Raw genomic sequence first — 14,998 nt, 5'->3', positions numbered from 1 at the left:
GGTGTCAAAAATCAGAGGTAAATATTAAGTAAGAGCAAATAATAAATACACAGCCCTAATTCTTTCATTCCCTCTTACACAACCAGATACAAATTCATGTAAGTCCAGCCATTTCAGCATCATTCTCCAACAGACAAGAGCATCTTCCAAAAATCATGTTAAAATTTCAACAGCTTTTTCTCCTTTTTTACTGACAGACCACACTACGTTGACAGCGTGAGTTAGACTTGCAGTCACAAGAAAATACAATGTTAATGAGGCTTCTTATGTTTGGTCAGAGATTACTACCTCAAGTTTCATCTTAGAAATAACGGCAGCGTTACGTCAATTATCAGACATACCAGGAAGTCCAGCAATCCCTACAGAAATGCCACCAACATTACATATATATAATGTATAGGACAAAAACTAACACTAAAGCAAAATCAGTCCCTCAAAAGTGAGACTGAACGTTTCCTATGCCCCTTTAATGTAGCTTGTGTGTCTGAACAGTGCACTTTGGGCAGTTGGAAAATGATAAAAAAGCATTGCCTAACTAGAGCTCATAAAGCGGAGAGAGGCTGATGAAGCTTGTGAGACAACAGGAAATTTTATAAAGGTCTAGGTCTCTGTCTTGTAACTCAGATAATTTGCCTATGTATTTCTTTTTGAATGATAAAAAGATAAAAACTACCATTTACAAACTTCTTGCTAGTGATACAGCAGAATGTGAACTGGGAAGGGCTGGCTTTAGGAACGAGCAAGAACTGCAGCTCTACGGGACGGCTAGGAAGCAATTTAAGCCATTACAATGTGAGGACAGGGTCCCCATAAACATAATGCTCTGCATGGGCATGCAGAAGAGATGCTTTGGAAACGTGGACTATTCAAATGTTTTCTGTAGCAACGCTACCTCCACGTTATACAAAATTTTATATTCTTTGCTCAGCGGATGGGTTTCCTGTGGAAACTGGACTCATTAAGAAATAATTAATGCAAATCACTAATGCAGGTGACAAGTCTGCAGAAGTCTCGGCCCTGGAGGAAGGGTGTGGTATCAGCCGGGAACAGCATTTACTGGTTTGCTCTTGTTAAAGAGGCCTAACGAAGAACACTGAACCATTTGATAGTCCTGAGCTAGCAGGAGTTACTTACAAGCAGACACAGACCTGACTGCCTTGTGGGGTAGGCCCATTGTGGAAGATAAGTAACCACCTAGTAAACATGGATGTTTACTATTTTATCATGTTTATTGTAATAAAACATAAGGTTATTTTTAAATAAACAGCAGATAGTTTACAAAAGCTAGCTGGCAACGAGTTAATTGCAAAGAGCCTGCAGTCCAGAACCTGCATCTAAGCTGGTTAGAGACTTGAAAATGAGGAGAGGTGCCTGCAAGAGGGCTGTGCAGAATGTAGTCAGCCCTGGAGCCGCGGTGTGCCTTCTGACTTGTCCTGAGCAGGAGGAAGAGGCTGCCTTCTGAAGGCAACGCAGACTGCCCGTCCCGTGCTTTCCCTCTCTTTCTGAAACACCCCACACTCGCACACTGGTTTGGGGAGTCTGGCTCAGAGCCCTTCTTCTCCATCCTAGAAGGTGAGGTCCCGTTCAACTGCTCCGAGGGCAATAGTGAGCAGGAAGAAGGGGCAGAAATGGACTCTGAGGTTACATACCCTGAGCCCAGCTCAGTTCCCAACTTCAGCTCCTGACAGAGCACTGCCTGATGAAAGGGTGAGCCGGGCTCCGGGCCGCTCCACGATTTTGGTAAGTTAACAGAATTTTCCCTGGGAAAATGGGAAATGGAAGGGTGCCTATGGCTCCTCAGGTACTTCCTGAGAAATTTTTAGCATTTCCAATTTAAAAGTTTCTGCCCCAGACCTCACTTCTTCCTTCTAGCCCTTGCTCTGCCTTCTGCAAACGGGACTGTTTTAAACCCAGTTAGATCTGTGAAGCGGTTCATGCAGTGGCCCCAGTAACAGTTGCACCAGCACAATGAGTTGGTACTGGGGTGGAAACAAGTGGCTGGGAGGAGAGTGAGCTACAGGCGCTACTTGAGTTGCCAAAAGAACAACCCACAGAACAATGGCCTCAGGTAAACATGGAATTTCACTGGAGATACACAGAACTTGGAGCTCTGAGAGGGTTCTTTCCACCAAGTAGCCAAAATATTTTGAAAGACAAATCGGTCCTCCAAGAAAAGAAAGTCACAAGAATCTTTTTAAAGAAAGGTGGTTTAGGTAACATAAATACAGAGATCAGTATGAAATGTCTTTACAGTATCTTTCCAGTTTGCTGCTGGTTTTACATGAACAGGTACCACTGGCTTATTGGGAGTCCTACTGTAGGATTGGGACGAGCACTACTGTAAAAATGCATTATATAAATGGCAGATCTAGAAAAAAAAGTTGAAATAACATTTCACAGTGGCAGTGTGTGGGGGGAAGGATGTTTTTCTGTATTTTCTCACACGTTCTAAAGCACAGCAATGCTCCCTCCCGCTCCTCAAAATTGGTAACTGCTGCAATGAACTTCTTTTAATTCTTCTGCTGATCTTGGGCCTACTGTTAGCTACTTACTCTTGCAACATTACTTGCTGGGGAGACAATGAGGTCATCATCGGAGGTGACATTTGTTCAGGATAGAAGTCAGTCTTCGATGGTTCAGTTCCTGGCTCTACTTTGATTGTTTTCTTCAGCGTAGGCTTCTCGTAAGACTCAATGACAGGCACTGTATGGGGGAGGGGAGGAGAGGGAAGGCAACACACCAAAACTATGTAAAGTTATGGAAATAAAAATATATACGTAAAGATCTACAGTTAAAACAAAAAAAATATCCCCCAACTCTACTTTTAGTGTCACAGTTTATGCTAAAATACAAAATCTTCCAGTTTTAGTCTATCTCCTGATGAATTATGATTCAAAACAATTCTATTAACTTTCATCAGCCCAATATTTTTATCAGTCTGAATGTCAGTAGATAAACAGCTTTATGCAGGTATAAATCAGAACAGAATACGACTTTATAAGCTGGGTAAAGTATTTACACAGTAAATTCTATGCCTGCATATTGTAGAAGAACAGGAATTATGTCCCATTTCCTAAAATGTGAAAAAACACACAAAAAAAGTGCTCGGATAGGCAGTTATTTTCCCAGGATGAGACGGCATAAGAAAGAAACTGACAACACCAACCTTGCATGCTGCTTGGAGTTTCCATCTCATCAGCAAGAACTGTGGACACCATGATGGGCTGCTGAAGATGGGGAGCGTACATAAAAGGAACTGGCTGGACCACAACAGGCTGTATAACCGGGAGGATTCCAGGGCTTCTCAGTCCGTGGCGCGAAAGAGCAGCAGCCATTACAGGTGGGATCGTTATTGGCATGGAAATAGGCTGTACTCCTGGGGGTGACGGGGTGAATTTACTGAGAGGTGAGCTGGGTGAGGACAGAGTCAATCCAGGGGAAGTTCTCCTGTGCACAGTCTGGAATTTTAGGGGGGAAGGAGAACTCCCAGTCGAAGGTGGTGAGCTTCGTTTGTTCACCGTAAGGTCTACTGGCTCCATCTGGATTCCATTTGAGAGTCCTTCGGGGTTTGAGTAGAATTTGTTGTGCAACATACTCGGTGTAGAATAAATGACGCTGTATTTGTTTGGCTTCATTTGGTCCATGTAATTGGACGGGTATGACTGTCAGAAGGAGTGGAAAAAAATAATAAAATCAAACAATAAATCAACACACACACAATTACTGCTGAAAAAGAAAGGCGGCTAATACAATTCAGGCAAAATGAAGAAGTTTCAAGAAAGCACTTTAATGTACTTTCTAAATAAAAGTGAATTAAATAAAACCTAAGATTTCACACAAAGGAAGTTATTCAAGTAGATTCACAAACCATTTCAGAAGCAATGTAAAACAGATGATGAAAACAAATCCTCAAGGCTTACTCAACTCTCTTTCTCCCTTAAAAACTGCTTTTTGTACACTAAGCTGCACATTACTTAACTGACCTGGGAGATACATGGTGCTATGCCCAACATATAACCCTATGATGAGTATCGTGAAGTCAAGCAAGAGGGGAGTTAAAACTGGACTTAGAATGGCAAGTAATGGGTCCCGATCAACTGCTTAAGTAATTGGAAAACAATCACCACAAAAGAAAGAAATTACGCATCTGAACCCTACAAGCAATAAAAAATACATAGCTGAACTATATAAGCTATGGGTGAGAAACTCAAGAACACAAAAAGGTAAACTCTGAACCTTTTTTTTTTTTTTTTTTTTAAGGAATAAAGCAGATAACTAGCCAGTCTGATTTTGGAAAACTAGTACAAGGATAAACTTTTGGCATGTTGAAAGAATATTCCTGTTAGTGGTAGCTAGCAGTTCCCATTACAAAACCACACAAACCCCAAAGCTAATCTTGACCTATGTGATGACCTCCACATTTTAGTGGAAATAATTTTTATAACCCGAGAAGTATTAACATTCATTGTATTATTAAACAACTATCCAGATCAATTTTGCATCTAAAAAGTGTTCGAAACTGAGGTTGTTTACTAACAGATTACTTACAATGGAAGCCGATGTCATGTTCTAACAGCAGATAGTCATAGAAACTGCAATCTACACAGTTTTATAGCCCTTAGATGCTGTAAAATTTTTTGAAATAAAATGCTATCTTTGGATTATAGGTACGTAAAGCTTCACATTAAGGCTAAGCAGTTTCACACTAATATTAAAAAACTGCTGAATTCTTTGGCACCAAAAAGAGTTTGATGAGTGGAATTAAAAAATATTCAGAATGGTAGAAAGTGAAGGAGATTAGAAGTATAAAACTACTGCATTTTTATACAATCATTTCCATGACATTTCAATTATTTTTTTTCCTGGTGTGAAAACTTCTAGCAGTACATCTTCCTGGTTTCCTACCTCTGTCTTCCCTGTGAGGGACACTACGTGATTTTAAATGTCAATGTTAACTAAAAGTATTTTTGCAAAATGACACAAATGTATTTTTCTTCTTTTCGATTACTGTTTGAAACAGTGAGTTTAGAAAATATTAGATTTTCCTACTATGCTTCCAACACTGTGATAACACAACAAAGCTGAGTCACCTGTTCCATAAAATACTCTAATAAAGCAGCACACACAATGCTGATCAATCTTCAAACAGTAAATATGACATTAAAACCTCTGAAACTTTATTTATTCTCTTTATGACTGTTCTTACAACTCAGTCCATAAAAACATTCATCTTTGATGGTAACTGGTTCCTCAGAATTCTATTAAAATGCCATTATTGCAAGCAGTGTTGGCTAAAACGAGTTCTACAGATCTGACACCTCTGTGGAGCCAAGTGACACAGCTATTAGCATTCTAGTGATGAAGGCCACTGAATATTGATAGAGTTCAATATTTAGCAGTATTTAATATCTACTCAATCTGATCAAGTTATGGGCATAGACAAAACCTCAAAATTTAAACATGTAAGAGATATTTAGTACTTCTGCTAAAATTGCTAGTTTCTTACAGTACAAAGTTTACTCAGCTTCAACAAACTGTAAATGTTCCACCTGTTGTCCCAAATCTGGGTTCTTTACCCTATTACATGTTACATTTCATTTTTCTAGTTAGTATCAATTTTACTACAACATAGCACTAAGCATCAGTGCATTTACAGTGCTGCAAGTTTCTCAGGGATGATCACAACCTACAAACATTTCCTCCGTTGCAAGAACATTAGAAAGGAAAAAGACTGTAATTTTCATCTTAGGGATCTTTTTCCATCAATGAGTCTATTAATGAACGAAGCATCTCCAAGCTGTAACCTTTCTATATAAACAGTTATCCTCTTTCCACTCTTCAAGTAACACCAGGTGTGTGTGTGTTGAAAAAATACCAAACTATTAAAATGTTGCGCAGAGAACTGTAAACTGGAAAAGTTAAATAAAATATATTTAGACAAGCAAGAAATACTTTCCAAGAATTAGGAAGAAAATACTGATGTTTTTAAGAAGTGATTATTTTAGGGACTTGGTATTTTACCCCATATGCCTTGCATTATTTTGCATAGGAGGTTTTCATTGTTGTAATTAAGCTGGCATAGATTTAACATCATCTATTTTTTCTGGCAGTTTGGGGAAGCTGACTCATTTTTCTACACTTTTCTTCCTCCTGCGATTTTAATTGCTATGTTTCTATCTGAACTGCAGATAAAGTTGTGATAGAAAAATGTGGTGCGACAAATTATCTGTGTTGGGAAGAAAAAGGGTGAAAAAGTTGAGAAGAATGCCACAACAATGAAAAGCAGAATATCTGCCGTTAATCAAGATGCTCTGTTTGGTGGAAAACACTTTTGCTTCGCTACCAACGAACCGTGGTTGAAACCCTGTTCGTTTGGAGTCAGTCACACTCAGACCTATCTCCTGGTTCTGAAGTTAAGCTTCCTGTATCTTTTAGCACAGCAAAGTTGCAGTTTCCCGCTGCCTGGGACACAGCAATTGCCATTAGGTTGATATGAACCACCACTGCTTTCGAATTTGGGAAGTCACTTTCCCTTCCTTTGCCAGGGAAGCCGACGGTACCCCTTGGGGAATATGGGATGGGAGAGTATGGAAGACTTCACAGTATCTCTCTGTAAACAGGGAGCATTAACAACGGCAAACAAAGAAAAAGCCCAACCAGCCGTGTTTTGTTTTTCCAAATGCCACCAACTGCAGGAAGCAGGAGTGTACTTCACAGCTTATAAAATCACTCTTTTCTTACCTGTCCTAGAACTTATGTGAAGTATTCTGGTGGAACAATGGAAAATTAGGTATCATTGTTCCATTTCCCTGCAATGTTTAAGATGATACACTTTCCTTGGATTTCTACTGTGGGAATTAACAGCCTAAGCAGGAGTTTGGTCCGACTTGGATTAAAAAAAAACAAAACAACAAATTCCCACTTCCCTGTAAATTCTGCTTTCCACAACACCCCTGTGCAGAACAGTATGTCAGTAGATCACTATAAAGACGCAGGATTGTATTTCAATGTATATTCCTTTACAGTGTCCTTCTAGCTCTTTTTTATGCTTGATATCATCACTCTTTTGTCCTTACAAAGCAATTAATTTACCTTTCCTTGCTGTTTGTCCATAATAAAACCCAGAGCACTGAAGCCACAAAGAAACTGGAAAATAAATCAAAGGAACTTCTAATATTCTTGAGACATATCCATGTGGCTCACACAATTAAGTCAATAAATCCAAAAGGAGAAAGAATCACCATGCTTTTTCTCTTAGCAGTCTATCAAGAATAAATACTGGCCAAATACATCACAAGCACACCTATCACCACCCAGAAATCTGCTGCTTCCAGAAGGGGACATTAGCAAGCACTAATCTGACATAATTTGCTAAATTTTGTTACGCTGCCACAGTGAAACATCTTCTTGGTTATACAGGCGAACAGATTTTGAAGCAATTCACCAAGTCTTTTATAAACTATGTAACCCTATAAATTTAACATAAAAATTTAGCCAGGCTCTTGGGAAAACAGAAACAAGTGAAGAACCTGCTTATCTATTTACACTAATTTGTCAAATTAGTATCATGTAAGAGGAGAATAGGATTTAAATCAAATAATAGCTAATACACGAAAAAGCATCCTTACCACATGAAATTTATATTCCAGTACACTACTTAAGACCTCAACCCCTTCTGTAACATAGCTGTCTTTAAAACAGGTGAAACAGTAGTTTTGGGACTGATGGAAGGGAAGAGAAAAACAGTTTATTTCAATTAAAAGAAAGATGGTAACACATAAAAAAGCAACTTCTTTCACTAAATGGTCACTGGTATTTGTCCAAAACGTTTAAAAAGTTCTCACAGCAAATATCTGGGTAGGACTCAGATGACTTTGTCACTAGTTCATTAAGAACTCTCATAAAATGTGTTCAATAATTCAATAAATAGCATGACCTGTTGGTAGAGTGATGAAATACTGTGGGTGCGAGCTTCAGTCATCTGAGAAGTATAGTTAATCCTTTCAGCCACACACCCTGAAATATACTGGTGTCAAAACCATAATTTGTTTCCTTCTCCCAGCCCAACTACTGGGAATTTTTAAAGACAGACTTTATATCTACAGTATACCTATATATGCGTGTGGGTATATAAATACATACACCTATATAAAGTGTGTGTTCAGGAAACCCCCCTAAGGGGCTTCATCTAGTTTGGCCTCTAATGATACTAGCTGAATGACAGATAAAATACAAATAAATCCTGATTTAAGACTTATGTCAGCCTACAGTGAACTGAATGCTATGCTCAGCACCTCCAAAACATCACACTAATAGTTTCTCTTTCCTTCCACCTTCTCAAAAGAAGGTAAAGAAACCCAACACAGTGGCTGCTGTCCTTTCCTATGTTCTCTCCATACATGATTCCTCCCTTCAGAGGTGTCTCCAGAGCAGTTTCTGCTGGGGAGCCATGGCGGCAGGGCTACAAGGAAGCTGCAAGACCAAGAAGCGCTGGAGAAGCCAGGACCTTGAGGGCTGGCGGCTGAACAGCCTGCGTGCGTACAGAAACACACACACTCCTCAGCCTGAGGGAAACCAGAGTCATCTCCATCAGGGGAGCCTCACTCAAAAAATGTCCTTTTCTCTGGACTTCCTGCTTTTCCTTTTTTTTTTTTTTCTTTTTTTGCATTATGCAGTAATGAAAAGGTAACCATACAGATTTGGTAAAATGCTCTGAATAGTCTCTAACGGCTGGTCAGAGCGATGACACCGAGTTGTAAGAACACACAAGATGATGCCAGAGGTCCAGCGCCTGGGAGGTACTGCGCCTCTGCAAGGAGCACACGGTATAGAATAAGCAACATTTGGAACTACAGTCTTGAAATGCACTTGGCTCAAAAATGCTCTCCTGTTCTTCCCATTGCAGTTTTTCCTTCAGCTGCCAACCTGGGGAAGAGCGCTCACTCCCCTCCTGGTCAGCCTGCTGAGGGACCAACCCTGGCCATCTTGAAGAGGCCCACAGCTCTCTGGGGCAGGACCTTGTGTCTCTCATGCATCATCCCAAGCCACTGCAGAACCTTCCTTGGGAGATGAAGACAGGTGTCTACAAAAGACAGCCCACAGTGTCCCTACAGGGATTTTCTGTTATTCGGGTAATGACACTTTTATTGTAAAAGTGGCCCATTTCCTGCCTTTGACGGACTCCATTAGATATCCTTAGATAATTGTAGATAATCACCACTAATCTTAATATGGTTATGCAATAACTGTGATTGAAGTGACAGAGACAGACTGGACAATACTAACGTTCTTTCTTGACCCCGATATTGGAATTTGTCAGATGTACACCCTCAGTGACAGATCAGTTATTTTTCTATCATTGTTCTCAAGTAAATAAACCCCATGAAAGTCAAACTGTAATTTTGAATTGCATATAAACTTAACTGTTAAAAAGTTTTATTAATAGCATTGAAGAAATCAGACTGCTTACAGATGCATTTAAATTGATGACAGTTGTTCTACATTTTAAACAAAACAGCAAGCAGACTTTTCACTGAAAGGTGCCGTTCAGAGCATGAGTTTAGTGCACTCTAATTTATGCACCCTGACTTCACCCTTTTAATTGATCGGCTTTTCCAAGGGTGTGGTTTCATGTTACACTTGATCTGATCTTATTGCAGGCTACTGCTGAAAGGGGAGGTCCCATTCCCTCACCCTCCGTCCTGCCCTTGCTCTAGCAGCTGCAGAATGAGTCAGATCAGCTCTTTGACCTGACCAAAAAATAAGGGTATTTTTGATTGGTTAGCAGCTCTGACCGTTCAATGAGCTGATCCAAAGGATCCAAATCGTTCTGCGGCCACACAATTGCCTCATGTCATACGAAGGAGACACAAAGCTGGAAAGGAGGGAGAAAAGCCTGAAGAGTCCCTTTCAGCAGCTGCCTGCAGTTGAACAGGTGAAGTATACGTGAAACCGCTTCCTAAGGCCATACGTCCCTGGCAGCCTAAATCATCACAATTCCCATTGTCCCCCTCCCAGCTATACGTGCCTGCTGCTCTTGCTGAACAGACTCTTCTCTGAGACGACCCTATACACCAAGCTGATGGAAAACTAAGCCAATCAGAAAAAAAAAAAAAAAAAAGTCTCCCCTTCCCCTTTTTTCCCCATTCCTCCTCCACTGCCCTGGTTGTCATCTGTTCACATGGTAAGGTCATGCACCCGGCTTACCCAGCAAAAAAGCCCCTCCTTTTTTTGCTGCTTAGAGCGCAGAGTTAGCCCCAGGCACAGGTTTTCAAGACCATGACAGAAACAGAAAAGGGGATGGTGAGCGGCTGTTTGCTTAGTTCAAAGGTTCAGAAACACTGAAACCACAGGCCCTCGCCACTTCACTGTGAAGTCTGGCAACCTAATTTCAACCCACCTCCATCAGCAGCCTGAGCTTCAGGGATCATATTTGCACCATAGTGGCTGGGGAGTACTTGGATGTTCCCTCTTCTGCTCTGGGAATGGGAGCACCAGCGGAGGCAAGGGGGTAGGTCATTTAGGGCCAATAAATTCACATACTACAGAAAAAGTTTTCCTAGAATGTAAATTTGATTGCCCTAAAACCCAACTTCACAGCCTTCCCTAGGCTAGTCCGAAGTTTAGAGAAAACTTGGTAAGAATTTAAACATGGAAAAACTATAGAGTCATCACAAAAGCTAAAATATTTTAAAAGTCTTACCACTGAAACAGGCTCCATGGCTTCTTGCTTGATGGGGACTGGGTCAAACATTAGCATCTTTTTTATTCACCTGTTCTGATGCCTCTGATGTTCTGGCCTGCAAGGGAAAGACAAGGTGTTAGAAAGCTGCAGAAAACCCTCTGATCAACTTTCAGAACTCTAAAGAACTTACTATTTTGTCAGATTAATGTGAATATTTATCCATCTCTAACACAGCTCTTAAATATTTGACTGAGTTTCATTTAAATATTTCAGTTATTGAAAGTTTATTCTTTCCCTATTGCTATTGAAGCAAAGGGACATCTGCTCACTTTAATGAAAGTTAATTTGAATTTTTATTGTGCATGTCAGCATACCAAGATCACAGAGTTGTCACTTTCATTAGCTGTCATTAGTGTGTGAACACATCACGGTTTAGACTATGTATTTCTCATCAGCATTATAACTTCAGAATAATCTTGTTTAGCTGATAATACAGTGAACTGATTCTGGAGAGGTTATTTCTTGTCCTGATAGAAAAGTTGAAACACCCACGTACACTGATATTGAAATCAATGCTAAAGAAAGATTAAAATCCAGGACTAACTGACAGGTAGATTCAACACGCTGTAATGACTTAACATAAAAAATATATCAGCTATTTCCCTGAGATAATAGATTTAGTGACAATTCAACAACAATTTGCGCTAACTGTGCAAAAGAAAAGCTCTTCAAAAAAATCTGGTTGTATTCTGTGCAGCTTCAGTTGTTCTTTCTACAGAGTGTTCAACCTCACATCTGACTTATCACAAACTGCCTGAAATAAAAGTACTTAGCATAAAGCATGTCATAACTTAACTCCCATACTACACATTTGCCATAGTCAACCTGGAAAGATGCTGTGAAGGAAAGGAGGAGCTATCTCTTCTGGGGTAAGCCATAAAGGTACAGGGTAAAAACCAAGAGAAGCAAAGGGAAGTTGTTCTCCATGACATTTAGATGTTGGCAAGCTTTGATAAATCACTTCAGGTTATACATTACACGACTGACGTTAAAGGAGGAAGTTCTGACCATACACTGTACAGTGCACAGCCCTGCCTGAAAGGGGCATGACCTCTATTAAGATGCCAGGACAAAAAAAAAAAAACAAGCCAAAAACAACTACACAAATTCAATTTCGACCAGTAGATGGCACTGGAAAGAAAGGAATACAGCCAGACTACACCATCCAGAGAATTTCACCCTGCGGAAGTAGGCTAAAGGCTCAACAACAGATTTGTAGTTGGGGCTGGAAAATTCTCCAAGAACTTTAAATGAAATTTTTAAGATGTACCTGCTCACATTAAAACAGTTCTAATAAGCCTACACTAATGAACAATCTTGCAATTAACTATCAGGTGTGTTAATAGATAAAAATTTGTTAAGAGCTGCCAGAGAAAGATAGAATGAGTTTTAGAAGTCTATCATTAATTATTCAGGTATATGAATAAAGTTTAAAGACTTATGTAAATCTATTAAAACTGTGTAGATTTTGAATAATTGAAACAAACAAGTATCAAAAGTAAATTAAAGTATCTTCATAATTCTAATTCTCCTTACGGAAGTCAAAGGCCTGAAAAAACCAAATTGCAAAAAAAAAGTGAAACAGAGCAGCTCAATGCAATTTCCAGTTTAAACTTAACAAGTAGTTTTATTTTAGAAGCAATTGTGTAAGATGGCACTATCTGCTGAAAGTTGTAATAATTTTGTAAATACTTTAGGTATGCCTGTGAAGAGGTTATTAACTATACTATTTTTCTTTGAATTATTATCTTTTTCAGGTTTTTAACACTTCACATAGCTAGAATTAATGTTTCAGAAGACCGTCTTCCCGGAAATATATCCACGTATTTATGCATTAAATTTTAGTTTATATGTGCATAGATAAAGTGACACACCAAGGCAGGCAGGCTGGCAGGAAGGAAAAGAAAGAAGGAAAGAGAAGAGACAAACAGAAGGGAGAAAGAGAAGAAAGAAAGAGAGCAAGGGGGTAGGAAGGGGGAGAGAGAGAGGAGAGAGTTTGTTCTACGGAAGCAGTCGCACTCCGAGGCTACTCTTTTTGTCACTTTTCTTGTTTGAAAGGAGGAATTTCTTCCGTTTACGATTTACTCCTTTTCACCTTTTACCTCAAGAAAGTGTGTGAAAGACACTCGATACCCATTTCACGTGTCATGCTACATTTGAGTGTTTCCTGAGAAGGCTCTCAATTACTGTGCAGGAATTAGACTCACGTAGCCAACAAAAAGTGCAATGCTCTGAATAAAAGTGAAAAGTAATTCCCAGTCTTTATCAGGCGCAGTCATCTAAGAACAGCAGAGAAAAACGTTACTTTTATTGTCGCATCATAGTACAGAAATTGAGCACTTATCACTTGAGACTCTTGAGCAGCAGGTTTCTTTTCCCCATTTGATAGCGACTGGAAACCAATTTTCAAGAAAATTAATTAACACGTAACGGTTGGTCCTGTCAGTCCAGACCAGAGGGTCAGATTCTCATTTGGTGGAAATGGGTAGAGCTGCTACAGAGCCAATATAAACCAGCTTTGGGTCTGGCATTTAAAATTCAGCAGAAGAACACTTTGCCAAGACTGCAAACAAACTCAAAAACCAATTCTCTTTGTATTTAAATAAATGCTCCAAATCGATTGCTTGGGCCACACTCACAAATAAAATAAATGCACGCACACTCACACACAAATAAAGCACGCTACTTCCAGTAAGAAGTCAGTATTTTTTCCTGGTCTATTAGCAAAATCATGCCTACTAACTCAAAAACTCTCTCTCCTAAACATTTGAGAAGGGGGCAATAGGGAAGGTAAAAAGCCTAATCTGTTTCTATTACAGAGGAATGAAAAAACAGTTGGGTTCTACTTTACACACTGACTTCATAACGTACTTGTTTGAAAGCCCACAAATTGTTTAGTAAATACAACTAATTTCTGGAAAATCAAAATACCGCCTCTCATTCCTGAGGTACACTAGAAAAAAGAGTGAGAAGACAACAATAGATTCATATTAAGCCTATTAAAAAGTAAGGGCCTTTGTCTTTCACGTTACTAGATAAACTATTTTGCATTAAAGGGTTTTTTTCATGTGGGTTAAAAGAATTTAACATGCATGTAATCTGAAACTAAATAATTAACTACCATCCGGTAGGCAAACATTCCACCCTCTTTTTTTTTTTTTTTTTCTCTTTTTCTCTCTCCCTCTCTTTTTCTGCTAACAAGCCACCCGGTTTTACTTTCTCGCCTCCTCCCATTCACTCCACCCTGTGGATCTCTGCCAAGTCAGTCCAACTTGTCCAAACAGGACACGGCTTTTGATAAGATTCTGCTCACACCCTGTACTTCAGAAAGACAAATGAAGCAATGGGGTTTTGTATGCAAATAAGGGCAGGTGCAAGGTAAAGTCCAGGCGAAGTCCCTCGGTATTTTCCTATCTGAAGTCCAGTGAAGACAGAAAGCCAGAAAAAACACAAACTCTGCCCTTATGATCCAAGATGCAGTGAAGTATCCCTTCCAGAAGGGAAGTTCATCATCAGGAGAGCTCATCGCCTTGTCAGGATTGAAGATTTCTTGATATTAACTTCCTGACAGGTACGGTTTACTGTTTCAGAGACATAATGAAGAGTAAATGAAAGCTTAAAGGTACTTAACTTGTATTCTGACAACAAGGACTTGTACAGATTATTTAGCCTGATGAAACGAGCAAAGCGGTTAAAGAATACGCCCAGACTGCACATCTGCACTGCAGAGCAGCTGGAGGAGAGCAGCCGCATTGCAGCTCCTCCTGGCAGCTCTGTGCATCTACCTTCGAGGTCCACCAACTTTGCAGACCTGCTGTGAAAGGAAAAAGGAAAGGGTGGGGTGGAGAGCCAGTTTTGACTCCGCACATCCAATGACAACAAAGCCTCCCTCTAGCATACAGCCTTTGCTCTCATTAAATACCAGGAAGAGCAGACAGTGGCCTGACTTGTTGCCGACAGGGGGGTGGTGACCATGAATTCTCCCGCTCTTCACCCTGCATGGAAGCAGGCGAGGGGTTTGCTTTCTCAATCTTTGTGCCTGGGGGAAGCAAGGAATGCTGCCCCGAGGTACAGTGAGGCTTTGTCTGGAAGCTTCAAGGTATGATTGTTATTGTTGGTATAATTACAGAATAATGTAATGATACCTGCTAAATTAGCACTGCAAGAGTGCCCTCTGCAAAGACATGGCTGCTCTTGCAGTGCTGGTGGTATCTAGCAGCCAACGTTAAGTCATGCAGCCAAAGTTCTTCATTC

General features: G+C 40.0%; 1 protein-coding gene across 3 annotated transcripts in view; it reads right to left on the bottom strand.

Annotated features, from left to right (window-relative positions):
• The window catches only part of KLF3 (KLF transcription factor 3), a 29,546-nt gene that overhangs the window by 7,301 nt on the left and 7,247 nt on the right, over positions 1-14,998 (bottom strand). For all 3 annotated transcript variants that reach the window (XM_074587807.1, XM_074587809.1, XM_074587808.1), the window contains exons 3-5: positions 10,703-10,799; positions 3,167-3,662; positions 2,553-2,703 (exon numbers count right to left, since the gene is read on the bottom strand). In XM_074587807.1, the coding sequence (XP_074443908.1) occupies positions 2,553-2,703; positions 3,167-3,662; positions 10,703-10,759 (704 nt within the window). In that variant the 5' untranslated portion in view covers positions 10,760-10,799. The remainder of the gene's footprint in view (positions 1-2,552; positions 2,704-3,166; positions 3,663-10,702; positions 10,800-14,998) is intronic.

Source organism: Larus michahellis, chromosome 5, assembly GCF_964199755.1.
Source record: "Larus michahellis chromosome 5, bLarMic1.1, whole genome shotgun sequence".
In the NCBI taxonomy this organism is placed as follows: domain Eukaryota; kingdom Metazoa; phylum Chordata; class Aves; order Charadriiformes; family Laridae; genus Larus; species Larus michahellis.
Note: the sequence above shows the minus strand (reverse complement) of the source record. Positions and strands in the feature narration are given on the sequence as shown.